This window comes from Patiria miniata, unplaced genomic scaffold (genome assembly GCF_015706575.1).
Source record: "Patiria miniata isolate m_02_andy unplaced genomic scaffold, ASM1570657v1 HiC_scaffold_30, whole genome shotgun sequence".
Lineage (NCBI taxonomy): Eukaryota > Metazoa > Echinodermata > Asteroidea > Valvatida > Asterinidae > Patiria > Patiria miniata.
This window is the reverse complement of record NW_024037070.1, coordinates 3,673,616-3,698,118: the sequence shown is the minus strand read 5'-3', so window position 1 is coordinate 3,698,118 and position 24,503 is coordinate 3,673,616. Positions and strand designations below refer to the sequence as shown.

Sequence of the window (24,503 nt, the reverse complement as noted above, 5' to 3'; positions counted from 1 at the left end):
AGTCTGTTTCCCAGTGTTGAGCCTCAGCACCTAGACCAGCCAACCTGAAAAGATTGACGGTTTTTAAACAAAGTGCACCATTTCTTTCAAATTTGTTATGTTTTTCTGTCAAATAACCATTTATGCAGAATTATGCCAGATATCTGCCCAAAAAATCCATTCTGTCAAATTTTCTGTCAAACTTGTTTTTTAACAAAAAATCTGTCAAAAATAGCCGAAAATCGGCTAAAACGGTCACCATGAACCGGACCCCCAGATGCCAGTGCAAGACGACGAAGGGCTAACTTGTTGTTAGTGGTACGGCGCGGTACGGGTAAGGTCGGCTAGGCCTGGGTTAGTATCGATCAGCATGACGCGGCGATTTTGACCACCCGTCTGTTCCCGGTACGTATCCCTAGGACCGTTTGTCAATTTGGGTTGTTCATCTTTGACCTTGACCTAGCTTTAGCAGTCCTTCATTTAAAGAAAATCCAGGAGAGCTATAAATCGCTCTCCTCAAATATTTGAGGAGAGCAAATCGCTCTCCTTAAAATCTACGGATAAACAGCGGTAAAACGACGGGTTACCATTGTTTTTGTTTTATTTTGAATATAACGATTTATAAGGGGCTGCATTATTATTAGTCTTTGCATAATAACATATGCTCAAGTTGCGTTACTTTTTTTCGTTTTTGTAACTGTAAGACAAGGAAAAATTTATTTTAAAAAACTAACTAAATGGAGATTAATAAAAGGTTTGACTACTGCTTAGGCTTTCATTTTTAGTTGTCAGTTGGTTCATCACTTGATTATACTTGGAAAATGGAGAGTTAAACGGCACATAAAGCAACTGAAAATTTGCTTTCAGATTCGTTAAAATTATATGAAATTTTCAGCCTGAACTATTTCAATTGCTCTACGAAAGCTATACAAAAAGGGCCTCAAAATGACACAAACTTGCCTTAAGTTTTATCGAAAATATCTGCCGTCGATAATCTTAAAAATAATGGAAAATGCAGGTCAAGTATGCCATATACACAATGCTAGTCACGACGAGAAACTGGCTAACAACGTCTGTACTTCGCACTAGTACGAGCGTTTGTGATACACTGTGTGTGGTGGGCCGGCAATGAGACTCGTTTCACGGTATAGGATTTCGGTGAAACACGCTGCATCGTTTCACTTCACATACCAGTAAAACTTCCTCAAAATAAATTCATGAACACGGGAAATACACAGACAAGAGAGATCAAGTTTTGTGAATAAGCTTGCAAAGATCGTCCTTCTCAATCGTTGTTTTCTTGGCATTTTGACGATGCCTATTCCGTCCGGCCTGCACGCAAAACACTGTACGGCAGGCAGTGCATTGCATGCACCGCGCGCGACTATTACATTGACTGGTTACCGCATTTTCATCATGCCTTCATTGGGACTTAGTGCGCGGCACAGCGGGAACCAGTCATTGCTGCACTAGCACGTACGGGCCCACGTGTTTTCATGCAGCTCTATGCGACACACGGATTGTACACAAACGATCTTATACAGTACGTACGAGCTCGGTGTTCGTTCATTTTTAGCGATGTCCAGCGGCATATTATCGTGAGTTTGGGCATTATACCAACGAAAAATACGTGTAGCTTAAGACTTAAAATCCCTTGCGTTTTTATCACTTCTTATTTTTAAACTTCCCGTGTTTGACGAGCCCTCTTTTGGATTTTTGAGGAGCGCTATTTTTGGCGCTCCTTCGAGACAGTCGAGGAGCGCAGTAGGAGCGCCTGCGCGATCGCGCTCCTTAAAAATGAAGGACTGCTTTAGTAAGCATTGGAGCTGGAGTTACTCTAGCCCATGATAAATGTGGCCTATTTACTGGACTGCCTCCGTAAACATAGGCCACACATCCACATGTACAAAAAACGTGTCGACTTTGCCAAATTTTGATTTTCGCATTTAGGCTTAGTTTGTAGTTTATTTTTGCCTTAGAAGCATACTCACCCTCTTTATAGGCTAGTCAGAAAATGCTGCCTTTTTCAGATGTATATTTTTCGTGAATTTTCCAGATTCATTTTTACACGTTTGCGTATCAAAATTTCAACATGAAATTTCACAAAAATTAGACATCTGAAAAAGGCAGCACTTTCTGACTAGCCTATAAAGAGGGTGAGTATGCTTCTAAAGCAAAACAATCCTACAAACTAAGCCTAAATGTGAAAATCAAAATTTGGCAAAGTCGACACGTTTTTGTACATGTGGATGTGTGGCCTATGTTTACGGAGGCAGTCCAGTAAATAGGCCACATTTATGGGGCTAGAGTTACTCAAGCCAAGGAGGAATAAAAACCACTGAGACCAATTTCTTGCGCATAAGGGTTGATTTGTGTACATGCTAACTTGTTGCAGCAAGTAGACCCGAGGGTTACACCTCTAATCTATGTTCCGACACCCCTATGTTCCGACTGCACATATTCCTATTCCTAACCCTAACCTACTCCTAGAACTATGAGGCTCCGCGCCCTAACCCTAACCGGGAGTAACACAATCTAGGTTGTCGGAACATAGGGGTGTCGGAACATAGAGCAGTCACCGACCCGATACAACGCTAGTCAAAGTAAGTTGGACCCAACTCTCTCTCTCCCCCTCTCTTCTGGTGAAGTACAGTCCACCATCTGGTGTATTACGTACTGCGGTTGTTGTGTGCATGCAAGGTGAGTGCAGGTGATCAGCTTAAACATAAGGTGCTGCTAAAAACAACTCTGGCTGACTTATTCCTCCATGCTCGGACTAATACAACGCCACGTTCACGGGTCTGTAGCAGAAGCCCAGGCCAGATGGACTCCCTATCCTCCCTACGTTACGGACATGACGGAGGGACGTAATGAAGATAAAGTGGCGTCAGGATGCAAAATTCTTTTCCTCACGATTATTTAAGAGTCTAACGTTTTGGTTGGCTTTCCCCTTCTGATCTCTTCTGAGTGATATTGAGTTCTGTCATTTTAGTCAGGGTTGGCATTTTTTAATCTAAAATATAAAACCTGATTTATTTGATTTAAGTCTTTTGTTTACTTTTTATTTTAATCTGAGTTTTCTCAAATTTCAAAATATTGATATGTCTAATTTAAAGATGTGTCTAGATCTCCCCATGCACCCTTACCCATCACTTAAGGAGTTAACAGGCAGACAGGTTTTTAAGTAGGCCTATATCCATCATCCACAAAACTCAATAAATTGATAAATGCTTTTGAAAATAAATTTGCATTGAATCAGTGATTAAAAACAAATCACTTGATTTCATAACTCTTTCAAAGTGCATGAGATACATGTATGTTGTGCATGGACATGAATGAAAAACATACTGTACCGTACGTGTACATGGTATACCGAAAAATTAGGAGTATAGTGGGCATTTTTATTTCTAATTTCACAGGCGACAGCACTAATCCTTGTGTAACTTATGGTGTTGGATTGATGGTTCTTCGTACGTGGAGAACAAAAATCAGGCCTTGCACCTTTGTCTAGGTATATAAATCTCAATCTAATTTTTTTATGGAGAAATGAGTGTTAGGAATAAGGCTCAAATTAGGTTTTGCCCTTCACTGACGTTCAAACACTGTATACTCAGTGTGTTACCTCCCAAGTGAAAGTTGGAAAAATCACTCAGGTGGGACTCGAACCCACAACCTCCTGCTTTCTAGTGCAGATGTATTACCACTCGACCACCGAGCTTACGGGATCGGTTGGCTGGTTAGAATCTGATGTATATATAGCAGCGGGTACCGCATAAACTATCGTTATTATTATAGTTTATGCGGTACCCGCTGCTATATACATCAGATTCGAACCAGCCAACCGTAAGCTCGGTGGTCGAGTGGTAAGACATCTGCACTAGAAAGCAGGAGGTTGTGGGTTCGAGTCCCAACCGAGTGATTTTTCCAACTTTCACTTGGGAGGTAACACACTGAGTATACAGTGTTTAAATGTCGGTGAAGGGCAATTAAAACCTAATTTGATTTATATCACCCCGACGCAAAATCCCATCTTATAATAGGAATAAGGCTGTCAAGTAGGACTTTAATACACCTTAGTTTAGATGGTTCAGGTATAAGCCTAAGTCAGAACAGTTCATGCAGTTGATTCACAATATTACTGTAAAACAGATCAAGAGATGATTAAAGCAAAAGTGAGTGTTTAAAGCTGTCTTTAAAATTCAAACTTCGAAGAAAAACTTTTAACTCAGATCTTGACTTTAATCAAAATAATGATTTTCGGTATTATGCAAAACCTACTACATGTCAGTTGTGTCGATGCTGATGAAGTAGGGGCGTTTGAATGTGTGTTAGTAACATCTCACAGTTTGTAATTAAGTGGAATCAGTCGATTTTAATAATTAAAATGCCCCTCAATCAATTTAATTTGCCAAAAAAAGAGATTTTTACAAAAAGTGATTTAAATCAGCGATTTAAATCAACTTGATTTTAAATTAGCCAACCCTGATTTTAATGTTTGCCCAAGATGATTTGCTGTGCTATTTTTGAGTTTCACCTAAGAGAATAGATCATTTTTTTTCAATTGCTATTTTCCTTGAGCGTCTTGTTTAGACGGATTTTGGTGCTATATAAATGTTCTCTATTTATTATTATTATTATTATTATTATAAAACTTATTCACTTTTGAATGAGACATTGAAAAAAAAAATCCACCAAATTTAGTTTTAGAATTATTTCTTCCAAAAAATTAATAAATAGTAGCTGCCAGACAATAACTCGGCTCGGGCAGGGCGGGTTATTGAAAATAAAATGAAAGCCCTTTTGTAGATGCCCAAATCAGAATAAAATGTTTTTTTTCCCTGTTAAACCAAAACATACAAATTGAAAATTTGTGAAGTTAGGAGAAAAAAATTCCTTTTTTTGACGAGCACGGGGTATCACTGCGATTTTTTTTATGTGGAGCTAGGAAGTAAATTTCATGTTTTACAAAATGTGAATAAATCAATAGATTCAAATTGTGGTTATTATTGTAGACATAATAACAAACTAACAGACGTGAGAAATACTCTTAGGTTAGCCTGTCAGACTTTGGAGCTATTTATCTTAACTGATGTTAAAAAAATAATAAAACGCTTGACCCCGATGTGCAAATATGATATCACGTTTCATCTGTTGACTGCAATCATAGTGATATGTAGCGTCTTTTCATCACAAAATCTTGTATCACCTCATTTAAAAACTCTGAACTTTTCACCAGATTTTCATAAATACTAGAGCTGAACAGCTCGATCAGCTGTCATCAGAGATTGAATGAAAATTAGAGTCGCTCATTTTATTTTGTATCGTAGTTAAAGGTTTAACCCACGCAGAGGCTTCGAAGGAATACCTTCTTTACTATTCGCTGTTGGCACATCTCAAATTTGTTATTGATGCAGCCTAGCTAGCTTTTATTTCATCGATAACATTTTGTTGCTCATTTCTGATATTTTGTTTCAGTGATTTAGCGCGTCAGTTAAGCTACGTGTTCATCAAGTCTTGGATTACTTCAAGCGATGTCGAAAGAGAAGAGAGATGTTATTGTCATCGGAGCTGGGATAAGTGGTGAGTAAACAGCAAAGTAAACAGGTTTACATTTTGATTGAAATTTTGGAATGAATGTTATATCCTGACGCCACTTTTTTTCAACATATATTATCTTGTTTTCTTTATCTTTATCTTGATAGTTGTCTCTCTGTGGTTTTTGTTTTCTTTGCCGATGCTTCAGGTGTGTGGGGGTTGCTGTAGTGCTTGCACTTTTCCCACTCTACCTGGTTCGTTTTGTTTAATAATATTAATAATAATATCTCAATGAAGGCCAGTCATTGCAAAATGTTGAAAAGACATGATGAATCTTCACTCGACCCTCCATCATGTCCATAGACTTTGACACAACCAAAGAAGTGGCGTCATCAGGATACTACATTCTTTCCAAAATTGTATAAAGTTGTATTCTAGATTGGGAACTGACTCTCACACTGTTCCGAACTTTAACTTTTAAGAAATTATCAATTTAGTCATTTTTATTTTGTAGAAGAAAGGGACTTAAAAAAAAATGCAGCATTTGATAATTGAAAATGAAACGTGCTGCTTATTTCTGAGATTATTTACAAAATAATTGAGCAACAAAGTTATGTATTTATACTTAATATAATGATGACTCACTGAAAGTGTTATCTATGTGCATGCGTTCTTAAATGTGCATGATTATCTGTTAAAAGGGCTGTCAGCTGCTAGACTCCTTCAAGACCAAGGCCAAAATGTGCTGGTGTTGGAGGCTAGAAACAGGGTCGGAGGTCGCACCTATACACTGAAGGTAAGTCTTAACTGTGCTGCTAGTTAATCCATTAGTCTCTATTCCAGTCCAAATTGCCTGCCTGTTACTCCCTGTACTGCCACAAACCACCCAAATATTTTATGGATTCAACAGAGATACAATCATACTTCAATTAATACTTCCTCACTTCGGCCAGTAAATGTTTGTACCATGCTAATAATGGTCAATGTTGGATGTTTGTGTCGGTCATTTTTACATAGGACCCCGCCTTCCAGTATTTGGATGTTGGCGGAACTTACGTTGGACCAGGTCAAAACAGGATCATCCGAGTTGCCAAGGAGCTAGGAATCCAGTATCAGATGGTTAACGAGGCTCGGAGAACCATCAGCTTCAGAAATGTAAGCAGGGACCAATTAACAATCCATCTGTTCAGATGTAAATACAGTAAACTCCGTCTAAACTGACATCATACAACTTGTCAAATTGCTCAAGTTGGCCGTCTGACTAAAGTCCCGATTGTTCATAATGCATTTCCATTTAATTTTTTATTTCTAAGTCGGCTTTTATAAGTCGCCATTTTGCTCAAGTTGCTGTGCTACTCTCGGTCCCCTCTCCATAAAAAGCATTACAAAATCCTTTGTGTAAGTCGGCATTCAGTTAATCACGCATTGGCATCGACTTCCTGTACTGCGGTTGGCAAAGTGTCGAGTGAAAAGGGGTTTCGCTGCATGCATCGGTGTCGAAAAAGGGTGTCCTACTGCAAACATTGTATATATGCATGGTGAGCATATCAATACCAGTGCCCCCTCTAGGCTGTACGCATGCGCTCTGTCCATTTCTGGGGTCGTCTTATTGAATGACTACTGCTGCAGTCAATGTGTGCGTGGTATATCGCTTCGCCCCATTTCCACTTCGCCCCATGTCACTTTGCCCGTAACCACTTCGCCCCATCCCCCCTTCGCCCCATCCCCCCTTCGCCCCATCCCCCCTTCGCCCCATCCCCGCTTCGCCCCATCCCCATTTCGCCCCATCCCCGCTTCGCCCCATATCCACTTCGCCCCATGTACAAAGGTGAAGGCTGGGGGTGCAGATCAGTAAATATTAAAACAGAAAAAGACCCTGATAATAAATGCTCCCAATTCTAGAAAATCAGGAAAAATACAAACTCTCTGATGAGGTGTTCGAGACACAGGGACCAAGACACGTACACACATCAACTTTTTGCTCATTTCATCATCTTTGATTTCTGTTCAATTTTGATGTACATTAACATGATACAGGCCCTTTACAGGGGTGAAATTCCATGTTTATTTCAGTTTCCCTCACTTTTCGTTATAAACTTTCCCCCGGTCTTTGAATAAAAAAAAATGCCCGAATAAAATCCAGCTCGGAAAAAGCCTTTCCGGAGAATGATTGACAGCGGCATTGTTCAAATTGATACAATGCCACTCATGTTCGTTGCAAAATATATACATTCGGGTTCAGCTGTAGACCACCTTTGATGAAGACCTGCCGCCAGTAATTTGAACATTCTTAGATGATAAACAGTGATGATAGTATCTCAGCCAATGAAATGAGTCAGTTCCCGGCAAATAAATACGCCATCGGTTGGTTTCATCACGGACCGTCTGCTTTCATGAATATGACGTTATAATGTTGGAATTCCGAACTATCTGAGCCACAGGTGCATGCTGCATGGCTGTGTGTCCATTATCACATTCCAACCTGGTTGCCTAGAAATACTGTTGCAAGGAGACTCCCTTGTGATGCCTGGATGGGAGCTGCCGGTTGCGTAGCCAGAAATCTTGTATGTGATTATTTTTCTCGCAGCATGCAGAAAACTAGTTGCTCAAGAATGCTGCCGCTTTTGGGAAATTTGTGCAGGCAAAGTTTTTCACATTTTGGAATTAAAATGCAGTTTGCATTTCCGTTTAATAAAAGGTTTTTTTTTTTTTTGAAAATCGGAGCTTAAAAAAAAAGCTCATTCGACTGACACCAAGCAGATATTAGTCAATGATTTTCGCTGCAGCAATTAGTGAATCTTTTGGGATTGTTTTTGCCAATTAAATAGATGAATTTTTTTTTTTACATGTAACGGCTGGGGCGAGGTGGGGATGGGGCGAAATGGGGATGGGGCGAAGGGGAATGGGACGGAGTGGGGATGGGGCGAAGTGGAGATGGGGCGAAGTGGGGATGGGGCGAAGTGGTTAGGGGCGAAGTGGTTAGGGGCGAAGTGGAAATGGGGCGAAGTGTCCGACATTCTACCAGACCATGCACGCATTTAATTCGTCACTGTGCACGTACATATACGTATCGTGGTCTCCACTATCAATACCCCAAACGTGATGATTCAATTCGAGGATTAATTTGCTGGATTCAACTCAAGCATCAAGGAGATAATCCAGGGTAAATCGAAGCCAATTAGTGCAATGAATCATGTGTGCAAAAGACCATTCATGTAAGTCGGCAAAATGTCAACTCACAGCAGATATCGGCATTTGCGTAAGTCGTCACAAATTCTCGGGTCCCGAGAGTGCCGGTTTAGCCGGAGTTTACTGTAGTGCCTAACAAATTGCAAAAAAAGGAACATCTGAGAACTGTTCACAAGGGTTATGCATCGCATTACATGTTGGCTGCTAAATCACAAATATCAACACACATTTGTTCTTAGTCATAGACCCGTTGCCTGGTGTGCCCTTGCTGAGGGCAGTTTTTGTTACTTAAATTCAGTGACAATGGGTGCCTTCGTTTAGCTCACACTGGTTGGCACGGGTCAGCCCCGTGCTGTTGGATTAGCTCTGACATCATTCTTGGGCCTCACCCGGGTCAGCCACCACGGACCTTCCTTGTACAGCAGAGTCATTGGTGGAAATACGTCACACACACTCCTTGTTCATTCCAAGAAATGGAATGCACCCAGTGAATGTACAATGCGTCTACTCGTGCTTATCAAACACTGCCCTCTATGCAACGTTAGAGGCTAAGGTCTATTAAATTAACAAGTAGTACTCATGAGCAAAATACATGCAAAATGAGCACTGCTTTATTCAAGGACTAAGTATATCGTAAGCATAGGAGGTAACCAAATCTAAATCATGCCGTAACAACATACACTGTCAGTCTACTCTACACGATACACCTATCTTTAAGTCTTTATGTTCGCATCAAATTTTTTTCAGGGCAAGGCGGAGGCCTTTGATATGAAGAATTCTGTCCCCAAGTCGCTTGGAATCTTTGACTTAATGGATCTCAACAATGCTGTGAGACTTATAGATGCCTACGCCAAAGAGGTAAATGGTATTCCATTAATTTCAAAGGATGTGGCTGATTAATTTTGGAGTCATTTAGTTTCAGTTTGCAAAATTGTTATTGTGTTGTCGGAGCACTTCCCGATCTTTCACGATCTTTCACCAAACTAACAGAATCATCCCAAGGCAGCCAAGAACCATCCTCGATTTACTCAAGAATTGTCACTTGTGGCGATCCGGCTTTAAAAATTGGGAATGTGTGAGCCCAGCATTATTGTGTTGGAGGTTCTTAGAATTATGACTCAACTACACTGGAGTCACTGCCTTTAAATGACTTCACTCAACCATTGTCAACTAATATGCCCATGAATGATTCGACTCCAACGAATCTACTCAAAGTAAAAGAACAAAACCCGACTCGTTCCAACAGATCCCAGTAGCGGCACCGTGGGACGCTCCGCGGGCCTCGGAGTGGGACAGTATGACTGTTCAGTCCTGGCTCGATGCCACCTGCTGGTGTCAATACACCAAGGAAGCCATCACCATCATCTGTAGGGCATCAAACGCTTCCGAGCCTTGCAACCTGTCCTTTTTGTTCTTCCTCTGGGGCATCACAGTTGGCGGCGGTAATTATAAGCTGGTAGTTCTTTTTTTTTTCTTTAAAGGGAAGATGCAACATTTGTGAACATAAAAAAAAACACACCAAATGATCAAATTATCACGAAATACCTTACTGGATTGTTAGGGAATGACAGTCTAAAGCATCCTCTAAAATCATGGCTCCTGGTATGCTGGCATTTTCAAGAAAATGGTATTTTTCCAACGCTGGTTGAACAATCTTTTTTCAACAACTGCTCGTAATTTTTCATAATTAGTTCTTCCGCATCTTCTTTGCAATGTTCACACGCCTGTGATGTGGTACAAGCCTTCCAGACTGTATTCTCTGACCTAACAATCCCTAACAATTGTTGTACATTCCCTTTGAAGGGACACTGGATCCTGGAACAGCCCAATTGTGTTATTGCTGTATTATGTATGCAAGAACGAATTTCGGGGTCCTCATTTGCGACTTCAAAAAGTCGAGCTGTTTGGGTGCTAGTTGTGATTTCATTCGTAAAGTGTTCTCCTTATGCGAACGTCGAAGAAAAATATTTTGTGCATTGGTGATCGCGGTCACCACTGTTCCCTAGATAAACGTGTATATCCATGGAGGTAGAATTCATGGTACAAACAGGGAACAACAGGAAAAACATATTCATACTCCGTCGTGTCCGATGTAAACAACCAGAGTTTTTTTGTCTTTTCTCAGGAACGGCAAGACATAAGGTTGGTTTCCTTTCAACTAGATGTTTGAAATAGGATAAGTAAGCAATCCTAAACATGAAATTTTCGGGGATCTCAGGACCTGCATAATTTTTATTACTGATCCCACAGTGTTCACAGCTCATCAGTAAGTAATTTCTATTCTTTTTTTTGCCTTCAGGATTGACGAGGACTATGAGCATAACAAACGGTGCCCAGGTAAGTAATGGTATTTAATCTAAAATTTTTGAACTCCCTTTATGCATTATTCCTAACTTAAAGGGAAGGTGCAACATTTGCTTTTGCTGCAATTTTCAGAAATTAATGGATTTGGAGGATTAGTATGTTATAGAAAATATTGTGAAAATGACTTGTTTCACGTTTTGGGCATGAAAATGCTGGAAGAACAAAAATACAAACAATCATGCTATTGTAGTCTGGTTCCCCCTGACCCCACTTAAGATGAAACGGAGCGAATAATAGACTTTGAGGAATTGTATAATTTGTAAGGTCAGAGAATCAGTCTAGCAGGCTTGGTCCCATTCACAGCTTTGTAATCGATTGCAAAGAAAATGCGGAATAACTCAATATGAAAAATTATGAACACTTTTTGAAGAAAAAAAGCCAGTTTTCTCCAACTTTGGTCGGCCGACCAGCGTTGGGAAAATACCATTTTTCTTGAAAATGTCAGCACACCAGGAGCCGTGATTTTACAGGATGCTTTAGACTGTCATTCCCTAACAGTCCAGCAAGGTATTTTGTGAAAATTGGATCATTTCATTTTGTGATGTTTGCAAATGTTGTATCTTCCCTTTAGTGGTGGTCAATGCTTTTTGAGAAGTTCAAATCTGGATTTGACAGGCCACTATATGGGGCTAATCTGACTGACTTACTGAGGCACGGACTGACTGAATGTCAGACTGGTGACTGATTTATTGAGGCCGTTGTCCAGACTGTTCTGCGTTGGCCTGCTTTCTCCCTATGGCTCCTCTCTACTTGGCCCTGTCCGTCGCGTCCCTGGCATTGACTCTAAGCAGATGCATGTCATCTGTAACGGAACTCTGCCACGTCTTGCACGGACGGCCGACAGGTGTGGGCCCTCCCACGACTATGTTGGTACACCTCTTGACCCAGCTGGCATCGTCCTTTCTCCCCACGTGACCATACCACCTCAGCCTATGCCTCCTCAACACGATACCGATCCCCTCCACTCCAACTCTCCTCCTCAACTCCTCACTTGACAGCCCGTCCACCAGAGACACCCCACACATCCACCTGATCATTCTCATCTCTGCTCGTTCCAACTGCTGGATGTGTCCCATCCTAGTGGGCCACGTCTCGCAGCCACACAGCATGCAGCTCCGGACACAGGCAGTGTATACTTGACCCTTCATCTTCAGGGGCGTAGCCTTAGAAGTTAAAAATGGGGCCAGCTCCCTGAACTTCTCTCCCCCCCCCCCCCCCCCCCCCCGACACCCAGCATATCACCCAGGTAGCAGAAAAACTCCACCATCTCATACGTTTCACCGCATACCTCCACTCTCTCCTCCAGCTGGGACCATATCACCCAGGCACCTGTTCCAAGAGAACGTGGCACTGGCAGCCCGAAGTCTACCCTTGTCTGACTGACTGAGTCACTGAGCACAAACAGTTTCCTAAACTGACACTTTCAATTCCAATTCACCCGGACAACCCTACTCTTCGTATTGTGTAAGCTTTTCTGGTTTTCTTTGTAATTCAGGAAAGAAAATTTGTTGGCGGTGCCATGCAGATCAGCGAGGGACTGGCGGGGAAACTTGGAAAGGGTAAGTGGTCTTAGGGAATGCCTGATAACTTTGAATTCTCGGAAGGTTTCGTAGGGAATATTACCTAGCTGAACAAAATGATACAGACTTCATCCAATTTTGTTTATTCCCAAAGCACCACATTGATCCGGTTCCAAAAGGAACAGGAATGGGCAAGTTTTGAAATGCTGCACCTTTTCAACACACTTTGCCGAAGACAACTTGTTACATGTAGCTAATTAACACAACCTCCTCAAACTTTCCTAAATGGTCCTGCCTGTTTCTTCATGTACCACCCCAAACTGCCCCAGTATGGTATGGTCTTATGGATTCCACATCAGGGAATAGATACAATGTAATACAATGTAATATAATGAAGTACATAAAGGGCTAATAACCTGGGGCCAATTTCATAGAGCTGCTTAAGCACAAAATTTGCTTAAGCACAAAAACGTCTTGCTTAATAAAATCAGGTTACCGGCCGGTTTTGGCCGGTAACCTAATTTTACTAAGCAATGTTTTTTCGTGCTTAAGCAAATTTTCTGCTTAAGCGGCTCTATGAAATTGGGCCCCTGGTGTGTAGTTTTATATAGGCTAATGTAGGAGTCATGGCATTTTTGACTGACTTGCAGGACATGTGCTGTTGAACCATGTGGTGTCAAGCGTCGAGCAGTCTGATGACGGAGTGAAAGTAACAACCCAAAATGGGGACGTATTTGAGGTACGGGTAGTAAACTAATTGCTGGGGAAATGGCTCAACATTATTTCAGAACATTTTAACCCAAAAATGATAATTTCATTTGTTTTTTATTCCAACTTGGAACACACACCTTAGCCCCGGGGAGGGTTACTTCAACATTTTAAACCTGAATATTTAAATAATAATATCAGGCTTCCAGTGGTAAAAAGTAATCAGTGTATTTTATGCTGTCGTAAAAAGTACCCGGATGAGATTATTATGTCAATAAAGTAATAATTATAATAATAATCGGCATTTAAGAACGCCCTTTTTAGTAAACTAAATCACAGCGCTTACAGTATTATTATTACCCCTGATCATTGGGCCAATTTAAACATTCCAAATACCATCTCAGCTCCCTGGGGAGTATACAGCTTGATGCTGCCTGTTAGGCGCAAGCAAGCTAAATCAATCATATAACCATCTCTGCCCTCACAGGTACCCATTTACTCCTGGGTGGAGAGAAGCAATGAGTGACAAAGTGCCTTGCCCAAGGGCACACGCACCATAACCCCTGGCTGGACTCGAACCCACAACCCGCAGAATTACCCGCAGACCACGAATTCAATGCCCTTAACCACAAGGCCACGGCACTCCACTAAGAAGGGCAGTCATCCGGGCATTTTCGCCGGTTCCCAGCACAGGATCCAGAGCATAGGAAGTCATAGTCAACCAGTCAACAGCGTAGCGCGTGGCACGCCGATGCAGCTCCAGTAGAGTATACGCGCACTGTAGTCAACAACCACAATGTCAGCTTAGAGCGGAGCGATGATTCAACAAAATTTGAGAAATATAGGCAGTGTTCTGAACTTAATTTCTTGCGGATCAAGCTAGTCAGCATAAAATAAATAATGTTCGATGGCTTTTTTTGTCGGGTGATACAAGAATATGATACACTCGCTATGACAATTTTATCGACTCGTGCAATATTGTTATAGCTCGTGCAATATATTCTTGTATTCCTCTCAAAGCCATCCAATATTATGTAATTATTATACGGTTTCAAGATGGAAATAGGTTTCTAATGCATAGGAGAATTTACCAGATCACGTTTAATCTTTGATACAGGCTTCCTACATGATAAGTGCAGTTCCCATGACGCTTCTTGGAAGGATAACTTTCAAGCCTCGTCTACCATCAGCAAAAATCCAGGTTTGTCAGTATATACGCTATTTGCTGTGTTTGATATTCCTCATACAGCTAGGGCCAAAGCTGACGATAAAAGCAAATCAAAGGTGTGTAAAACTCCCTTGAGATGGGTATTGATTGCCAAGTGTGGTTTCTTTGATGTGTAAGATATATAGCTGTCTTAACTCTTTCGCTACGGCGAGCCGCTGACAGTGGCACACAAAAATTGTACAAGTCGTACGGCAAGCTGCTGGCAGCGGCTCGGTGACGTCGCTGTGAATAAACAGGGATTATCCCCATGACATGTGCCTTATTTATAATTTATATCGTATAACCTCTGACCCTAGTTTGAGCCGCTGCCAACGGCTCTCTGTCTCGCCGGGGTCTGCTGCAGGTTATTTTGAGCAGGTTGTTTACAAAGATGGCGGCGTCCACATTGACACACAGCGGAATTTCCAGCGACTTACAAATGTGAAAAAATTGGGAAATTAAATTCCGTAGCGAAAGAGTTAAAATGAGCAGACAAATTCAGTTTGCATAAAATACCCTAAATATGTTGTTTTAGTTTGACGGTGTGTAAGGCCAAATAAATTTTAATAATCATAATTTGATTCATCATTATCGTCCTCGCCCGCTTCCTTTTTGGAGGCCACCATCTCCTTTTTTTTTTTTGAAAAGAAAAACCCTGAAAAAATGATAAATTTTAAACAGTGACATCATTTTGGCCTCTTTGCCTGTTGCATCTAGCCCATATAAAGCTGCTATGTCATTTTCTGAGTCCAAGTGGTGACCATATAAAAAAAAAAAAGGGTGACGACTATCTTGAAATAAGCCTGGCCAGACGTTTTGACCAATGACAACGGTAAAACACAGACATGAAATACTGACAGACGATCTCGAAGAGGTTGCTGGGTATTCCCCCCCCCCCCCCTTCTTTTATTATTTTTTTCTTTTACTTTAATCCAAAACTGATTACCGATTTTCAGTTATTCCTTTGACCCACCCACCCATAATTTTGAAAAAAGATCGAAATTGTTAAACATTGACTATTCTAAAAATATCTTTCCCCTTTCAATGCAACAGTTGATCCAGTGCATGCCCATGGGTTCAGTCATCAAGACTTTCACATTTTACAAGAGGAACTTCTGGAAAGACTTAGGTACGTGAGCAGTTTTTATCTCAAGTTTTAGTATTGCCTGTAGAAGGAATCCTTACATTCTCATGACCCAGATTTCCTCAAAGTGTTCTCATGCACCCAATAAATGTTTAGATCAGTGTTGTAGTCAGGAACTTTTTTTCTGAATACCGAGTACTGCCGAGTACTTAGGTTGACGAGTATGAGTACTTGTTCCTCCAAGTACAAGTACATGTCTCCGAGTACGAGTATGAGTACTTCCGAGTACGAGTATGAGTACTTCCGAGTACGAGTATGAGTACTTCCGAGTACGAGTATGAGTACTTCCGAGTACGAGTATGAGTACTTCCGAGTACGAGTATGAGTACTTCCGAGTACGAGTATGAGTACTTCCGAGTACGAGTATGAGTACTTCCGAGTACGAGTATGAGTACTTCCGAGTACGAGTATGAGTACTTCCGAGTACGAGTATGAGTACTTCAGAGTACGAGTATGAGTACTTCCGAGTACGAGTATTTCTGAGTACGAGTATGAGTACTTCCGAGTACCAGTATGAGTACTTCCGAGTACAAGTATGAGTACTTCCGAGTACGAGTATGAGTACTTCAGAGTACGAGTATGAGTACTTCCGAGTACGAGTATGAGTACTTCCGAGTACGAGTATGAGTACTTCTGAGTACGAGTATGAGTACTTCCGAGTACGAGTATGAGTACTTCCGAGTACGAGTATGACTTGTATTTCTGAATACGGCCATAAGGCAAATGGTTTATTGTGCATAATTGGCCCAGGCCCAGTCAGACCAATATACAGACCCACTCACGGCTAGCTGTTAAATGTGTGTGTCCGGACGTGCACAGAGGAAAATCAGGAAAATTCAATTCTCCACAAGCCAATCAACCATTTCAAACTGAAAGTATCAATAATAATGGCCATGGTAAGTCAAGCTATACCATTTTCCCCAGAGTACTGCTATTCGAGTGCTAGTACTTTGTTAATCCAATGCGACATGTCGAGTACGATTACTTTGCTGCCCGAGTACGAGTACCGTCATTTCGAGTACGAGTACTTTAACATCAAGTACGAGTACAAGTACGAGTACTCCTGGTGCTTGAGTAGTCCTTGAGTACGAGTACCGAGTAAGAGTACTAAAACACTGGTTTATATGACTTGAAGCTTTGCATGGAGGATGAGATAAAGTAGAAAGATTGCTGATAATCTCTTTGTGGAAGAAGTGTGGTTTCAAAAAGAACCGTCTGGTTGAGTGTAGAACTCAATAAATGTTGTTTTCCTCACAGATTACAGTGGAATTGTTTTTAGCTGTGATGGTCCTATCAGTGGTACTTATGAAGACTGCAAACCAGATGGCTCTCACCCAGCTATCATGGGGTATGTACTGTTAATCCGCCATTCCAAACATCCAATAAACATTCTTCAGAGGGTGAAGACACACAAACTGCATGGACAAGTCATGCAGTCCACTCAAAAATTTGTTTTGACTAATATGGAACATGGTCAATATCGGACTGGAATTCCATTAGATGCCTCACCTCTGATCTGTTGTCCTATGTGTTATTCCTTTTTTGTGACCAATTAGCGCACCCCAACCCTTTAAAATCCAACTGCATGGTTTGTGGAGTGAGAACTCCACTAGTAAACTGATTATGCGGTACATGGGGTCATGCCATACCACCATAATCAGAGTCCAGCAGTTTGGATGTTGAGTTACCATATTGTGTTGGATTTTGCAAGAGTGAGGAAGGTTCCTAGCAAATCACTCAAGCATGTCAAGGGTGAACAAAGTGCAGACTTGTTATTACCCAAGCTTAAATTCTTATTTTCCAAGCCTTTTGGGCCTTCGCTATTCGAAACGTGACATGACATTTCATGCTTTTTTTTTCTTCTGTATTGATGATATTTTACCCCAAGCAGGGAAAGCAAAGGGCAAAAATGTGGCGCCACTCCAAAAAAGCATGGAAATTGGAATAATGAACCGCCAAATCTTGTTTTGCAATTTCGAGCAAAAGTGGTGTTGTTACAAAATTATGTGTTGGTATCGTTTTGCAGGTTTATGAATGGAGAGAAAGCAAGGAAATACAGCTCACTTACCAAAGAAGAAAGGTCGGTTTACAAGCTTGTCGAATGCTCTCAATGTTATATTGTGGAGCGCCACTTTAGCTTATCAATTTGGGAGCCTGGGTAGTCATGCCCCTTCAAAAATCCACATTCTCCCCCCCCCCCCCCCCCCCCCCGCCTCGTCTCATTCAAAACTGAATAACTTTTGTATTGCTTTAAAATAATAGCAATTTAGAAAAGGAATCTATTTTTTGTGATGATCTCGAAAACAGCACAGGAAAGCAGTTTAAGTTTTGATGGCCATTTGCTGTATTTGTTCTTGTTGGCCTAACTAACAATATGACATACATTGGGATTTTCAGACATTTCCACTTCAGTTTTTCTTTTGATTTCTACATACAGGAAAAAAGTTGTTTGCGAGTACTATGCCAAAGCATTTGGAACAGATGAAGCGCTGCACGTAAGTAAAGTGACTTCTTTATTGGTGATGTCTCCAAGTCCAGTAAATGTAATGTTGTTTAACCCTTACCCTACTAGACCCTCCAACGCATGCCAATATGTGCCTCAAGAAAATCTCCTATGTTGTTTGCACGGCCCTCCAATATCTGCCATGTCATTTCAAGGGTAACTGGACAGGCACTCCAATACATGCCACAGAGAACAATGAGAGTCCTCTGATAACAAAGTGAGTGCCCCCAGCTGGTCAGTATCAGGCACCCTCCAGGGCCTCCAACTCCTGCCAATTGGAGCCTTCACTGTTAAGACAAACTATCTGCCAATAAACTGCAGCTGGAGGGCATTGGCATAACCAACTGACATGCAGTAAACTACCCTCAGAGAGTAAGGGTTAATGCAATCCTCAAAAAGACGCATGTGTCCCATTAAACCCCTTTTTCAATTTTTGTTTTGCCATTTTCAAGGGAATTTTGATATTTTTTTGTTTTTTTATGTTCATGCTAATTCCATATTCGTGAGCAGAAGTGTGAAGTCAAGCCCGGTTCATACTCTGCGCGAAAGCGAAAGCGAATGCGAATTTGTGACGTCGCGGCAAGTATTCGCGCTGCGAATTTATAAAAGTTGAACATATTTCAACTCAGGCGAATTTCGCAGCGAATGTTTCATGACCTCAAATTGGCTTCGCATTCACATGAAGTGTGACCCGGCTTCATTTAGGCAGAAACCTCAATATTATGGGTATTTCAGCTCCAAAACTTGCCCGAGTTGTCAATATTTCGCTGTTGTAAATTTTCTTTTCTTTGGTGTTCGATGTGCATGTACATGGCAGTAAGCCAATGAGCAAACTTTTGTCACGAATGTTTTCAATGAGGAAATTTTGGGTTCACCATGTGAACAGAAAACCCTAAACTGAATAGTGTCCTGAAAAGCATGGACAACTTTAAATGTTTGATAAAAGTGCACTTCTCAATAAAATTAACCGAAAAGGGATGTTTCAAACAGATTTCATACATTTAAGAGGAGTAGAAAGTTGCACAAAACATGTTCCTTAGAAAGATTCACCTCATGGACCCTAAATTTAAGTCATTAGACATACACTGTTTGCATTTGGCATACATCATTGAGTTACTTCTGGTTACTTTAGGCCAAAAAAAGTCTTCGGTTCCTGGTATGGAGCTTGCGACGTGCGCGCATACCAGAAACCGGGGACTTTTTTGGTTTTGGCCTTAATTCAGTTACAAGGATTGCACAAGAGATATCACTTACGTGTATCTCTGTGGAAAAAAGCACCTCAAACATGGCTGTCATGCAAAGGGTGTATTTATAAAAAACGATTTTACCCTTTGGCCTGGCGTTTGGTTTGACTTATGATTGGCTCTCATTTCACCTTTTTTTCCTGTTGATGTCTAGCCCATTAACTATGTGGAGCTTAACTGGATGGATGAGGAATTCTCGGGTGGTTGCTACATGGTCTCCCTACCTGCAGGCGTCCTCACCCAGTTTGGCAGGTCAGAAGCTTGTATTCAGTCAGAACTGGTGGCAGATGCGGGATTGTTTTGAGAGATAGTCGAGTTGTCGAGCAGAAGCAAATTTAAAGGGAAGATACAACATTTGCAAACATCAAAAAAACGACATGAACACTCACAAAATACTTAACTGGATTGTTAGGGAATGACAGTCCAAAGCATCCTGTAAAATTGTGCCTCCTGGTGTGCTGACATTTTCAAGAAATTAACTTGTATTTTTCCAACGCTGGTCGGCCGACCAGCGTTGGAGAAAACTGTTTTTTTTTTTCAAAACTGCTTCTAATTGTTCATATTTAGTTATTCCGCATTTTCTTTGCAATTGATTACACACCTGTGAAGGGGTACAAGTCTGCTAGACTGATTCTCTGACCTTACAATTCCCAAAGTCTATAAATTGTTCCGTTTCATCTTAAGTGGGGTCAGGGAACCAGACTATAAGAACATGGTTGGTTTTCTTGGATTTTCCAGCATCTCCGAACCCAAACACGTGAAGCAAGTCATAGCAATATATGCTATAACATAATAATCCTCCAAATCCATTCATTTCTGAAAATTGCTGCAAAAGCAAATGTTGTACATTCCCTTTAAGGCCTTGAACAGTCAACCAATATTCACAACATTGCAGGACACTATTGCAGGGAAGGAAATCGTGGGGTAGTTTCATTCCAGAAACTTGTAAAAACAATATTGGACTGGCAGATGTAGGAGGTTAGCCACCTACTTTCTAGATCTCCACCCCTTCCAGAAAAGGGTACTTAACTCAAGGGAGTGTTTGGGGTAGTGACACATATTACAAAACTCACAGAATCAAGGCGTAAATTTTGGTTTGCCTTTACTGGGCATTATTTTTTACCCTACTTTAGTGTTGTGTTGGTAGGACATGCAGCAAGTACGTACCACACAGCCGCAAAGTGGACCTTGTTGGTTTTCCCGCAACCCATTATTCCATGTACTGCCCAACCACCCCTGTTACGCTCTGTTAGTGTACTTTTACATGTAGGTATTGATTCAACAGGGAATAAATACAATGTTATACAATGTAATACAATGTAGTACAAGTGTTCAATGGTTAAGCATTTCTTTGCATAGAGAATCATGAGGATATATCCTTCCGGAACTTTAATTTCATGGCAAAATTAAGTGAACTTCAATGGGTCTATAATGCAGAGACGCAGTGCCTTTTTTTTACCCTGTTTTATAATTAGCCCTTGCTTCGGACACAAGGATCAACTTTAATATTTAATGTGGGTGTTTTCTCTTTTGCACAGGGTGATGCGGGAACCGTTAGGGCGTGTCTACTTTGCTGGTACAGAGACCGCCGACCAGTGGATGGGCTACATGGACGGGGCGATACAAGCTGGGGAGAGAGCTGGAAGAGAGGTTTCACATTGAAGTTTAAGATCTGGGCCCAATTGCATGGCTCTGCTAATTAACCACAGCATTCTGTGCTTATGATCACCATTTTGTGCTAACTGCGCTAGCAGAAAAATTCTGTGCTAACGCTGTAAGCACCGAATCCTTATAGTTACGAGATGTATGCATGCGCATGCCCATGCCAAAATTCCTTGCTAGGGCCAAAAAAAAAAATAAGTCGGTCTGTGGTCAGCGCGCGCGTCGATTTTAATCATGCGCGTCGATCTTTTTTTTTCAAAAAATGTTCCGCGGTAGCTCCAACAGCGCCCTCTATTTCCGCACCTCCTCAATTTTTTTTACCAAAGAGCACCAAGGAATGGGAAATTGTACCAAGGCAAATGATCGAAAGCACCAAGGCACATTATGGAGGACACCAATGTACATGAGGACACCAAAAAAGCAAAATAGTACCCACCTTGTCTGTACAATCCGAGCTTGAAGAAACCAAAAAAAAAAGCAAAAAAAAAAAAAAAAAAGCCGCGTGGCCGCGTCAATTCCGGAACTTTGGTCTGACCAGAGACCGAATATTTTTTTTTTTGGCCTAACCCTGTGAAACAAGCTTACCGTAACCACAGAATGTTCTGCTACAGTATTGAGCAGTGATTTTTCGCGAACAGTAAGCAGAGCCAAAAAATTGGGCCCAGACGGACTTTGGATTAGGCACCCATAGAAAGGCCAGCAAGCTCTGTAGGTCGAGCAAATCCAGGGGGGGGGGGCAAACAGGGGCCATGCCCCCCCCCCCCTTCCCAAAACGAACCAAATGTTTTTAAGTGACGTCGCAAAAGGCAGCTACTGCATACACCACCATCTTTTCCTAATAAAAAATGGTTAAACTGGTCAGAAATTGCCTCACGTCGCACAACAGAGCATCTAGAATCCAAAACTTTTCTGGGGCCCTTAAGCAGGACCAGAACCCCATGGCATAAATTTTTGAATAAACTGTTTTTGGGAACACATTTTTTTTTGGGGTCCCCCCCCCCCCAAAAAAAATAAAGTGTTCTGGATCTACCCTTTGGGATTGAGTGGTGAAGACATGTGCATAAGTTAGGTTAGGTTCTGGGTTCAAGTCTCACCTGAGTATTAAAAGCTCGTGGAAAAAAAAATCTTGAAAGCAATCAGCACACAGAGCTTCTTAAAAGAAATACATAAAGGAAAAAGAAAATGAAATTAAAATATCCTAGGTTTTCCATTACCTCTTTCTTAAATTATGTGTAATTTGGTATCAAAATTGGCACAGCCCCTCTTCCTACCCCTTATCGTTAACTTCAGTTGTTCCGATCTTTATGTCCATGGAGGCTTTCTTAGTACAGGGCCTTCAAGTTGCACTTTGTTTGTTCTGACCGTAGATTTTGCACCAGAAGGGACTGATCAGCAAAGATGAGATATGGCAGGAAGAGCCTGAATCACTGGTAATGGCGTTGTCTACGTAATCAATTTCTTGAATGTTTATGATGTCTCTGAAGCAGAATGTGGACCAACATTAAATTCAAAAACGACCCCAAGTCAAGGACCTTAAATCTTCTCAACCCAAAGCCAAGAGACAAAAATCAGAAACCCTCTAAGCACAAGTTGATTTTGCCTTTTAAAAGTCAGGGTCTTTTTCATGCCCGGATTTTGTTGTTCATCTTTTATTTAGCGCACTTTTACATCTGGTTAATCCCTTAAAGCTACAGTCCATCATTTATAATTTGTACATTTTGTTCGTTTGAAGCAACAAAAGAGTTCAAAATCTAATGAAGGATACTGAGCAACTAACCTGATGAAGTTTCAGCTAAGCTTCAGCTGTACATTCCGAGAAAAACAGCATTCTAAGATCTCAATTTCAAATCAAAAGTTGCTGAATCATGTTTTGAATTGTTTTGAATTGCAACTATACGCGACGTCGCGCACTGATCCGACGAATTATAACAACCGCGCGCGCGTGTGCGTCGTTCGAATACTTCTGCGCGCTTCGCTGAATAACAAAACGAACTACTAATTTAAATTTTCCTACGGTGCTTCTTAAGAATCACCGTTGGAAATGCCTTCTTTCGTTGATTACTTCAAAATGACAGCTTGCCAGAAAGAATAATTTCACAGGGAGTTTAGTCCCCTTACTATCTTTCAACCAAGTTAGTTTTTCAACAATAATTACGCCAGTTACTTTTCGGATGGCTGCAAATGATGGACTCTACCTTTAAGGCAGTTTGTCAAACCTGCAAAGGAACGGTTCCTTGCGCTATGGTCAAACCACATGGTAGCCAGTCCAGGCCATCCTGTCTGTACACACACACATACAGTCATATTCACACCGTCGATCGTGGACGTCCTATTGTCCTTCTTTTGTTTGTACACTAACTTTTTTAGGAAGACTCCTATATGTTTTGTACACAACCCCAATCGAGGACCGATGCTGGGAATCGTGGACGATATGTTCTCTTTTGTCATCCGGCATTTTTCGTCCACAGTTTGAATGCCTGAACACGCCCATGTAGGCCGCATGTGCATGTACATCACTGAGCCCCATAATTCAGGATTTTCATTTTTTATGCACCAATTTTAATGATAAAAACAGATGCTTTCATATCTGGACATAAACACATGTCACACCAGATAACATCTTTATTAAAAGTGTGTGTTGAGGGTTAAAGCAAACCTTTCACTCAAGTTGTTCAGTCAAGTGACACTAATTGCTTCCAGCCTGCTGGTGGTGGGCAGGCCGACTGGGGAATTACACTTTTAAATTTACAAGAGAGACTTGAAATCCTGGTGCAGGCTCGTGCAAAAAGCCGAATATAAGATCTGTACTCGGGTTTTGTCTTACAAGATGGTGTCCTCCATTTGTAATGAGTGGCAAGATGACATAGCGCCCTCTACCGTTTTAGCACAAAGCTAATAGAAACTCGACTTTTTACCATTTAGGACATCCCGGCCAAGCCTTTTGATGATAGCATCGTGGAACGACTTCTACCATCTGTACCTGGATTTCTCAAGCTGGTTGTCACGGCAACAACCCTCGTGGCTGCAGGCGCCATTGCGTTTTTCCTATAGAGACATGGTCTACCAGTTATTGTGGCACTGATAATTTCCTTACCACAAAAAACAAAATGTCGTCGAAGGCAAACTGAAGTAAATGCTCAGGAAATCAGCATGACTAAATGTATTGGATATTTCTCAGGATACAAAACAGAAGTAATGAGTTAAAGTTGGTATATACATTCTTTAACAAAATTTTGATATTCTTTTCCGAGCAAAATTTAAAGGAATATAATGTACTGTAACAAATATATTTGCTTGTTTGTTCCTTCGTACAGTTTTAAAAATTGGTTTTAAATGGGGTGCTCCAGTGCAGAAATTGCGCACACTATTCAGAACAAATTAGGAGCGTCCCGCTCTTAATTCAAAAGTTGAAATTTGCTCTTAATTCAAGTTGAAATTAATTAATTGA

At 41.1% G+C, this 24,503-nt stretch overlaps 1 protein-coding gene across 7 annotated transcripts; it reads left to right on the top strand.

The window, feature by feature from the left end:
* The first annotated feature begins 253 nt into the window (after window positions 1–253).
* LOC119739271 (amine oxidase [flavin-containing]-like) lies at window positions 254–24,428 on the top strand. 7 transcript variants are annotated; one of them, XM_038214135.1, is made up of 20 exons: window positions 282–384; window positions 2,633–2,679; window positions 3,399–3,490; window positions 5,455–5,559; window positions 6,216–6,310; window positions 6,532–6,669; window positions 9,451–9,561; window positions 9,950–10,145; window positions 11,003–11,040; window positions 12,563–12,626; window positions 13,238–13,326; window positions 14,413–14,496; window positions 15,556–15,631; window positions 16,904–16,994; window positions 17,673–17,726; window positions 18,084–18,141; window positions 19,548–19,645; window positions 20,932–21,043; window positions 22,423–22,485; window positions 23,978–24,428. In XM_038214135.1, the coding sequence occupies exons 4-20, from the start codon at window positions 5,511–5,513 to the stop codon at window positions 24,104–24,106; spliced, it is 1,545 nt and encodes a 514-aa protein (XP_038070063.1). In that variant the 5' UTR covers window positions 282–384; window positions 2,633–2,679; window positions 3,399–3,490; window positions 5,455–5,510; the 3' UTR covers window positions 24,107–24,428. The 7 variants fall into 7 exon arrangements, with proteins under 7 accessions (XP_038070065.1, XP_038070063.1, XP_038070064.1 ...); XM_038214136.1 differs by lacking the exon at window positions 2,633–2,679; XM_038214139.1 differs by lacking the exon at window positions 3,399–3,490.
* Window positions 24,429–24,503: the final 75 nt, after the last annotated feature.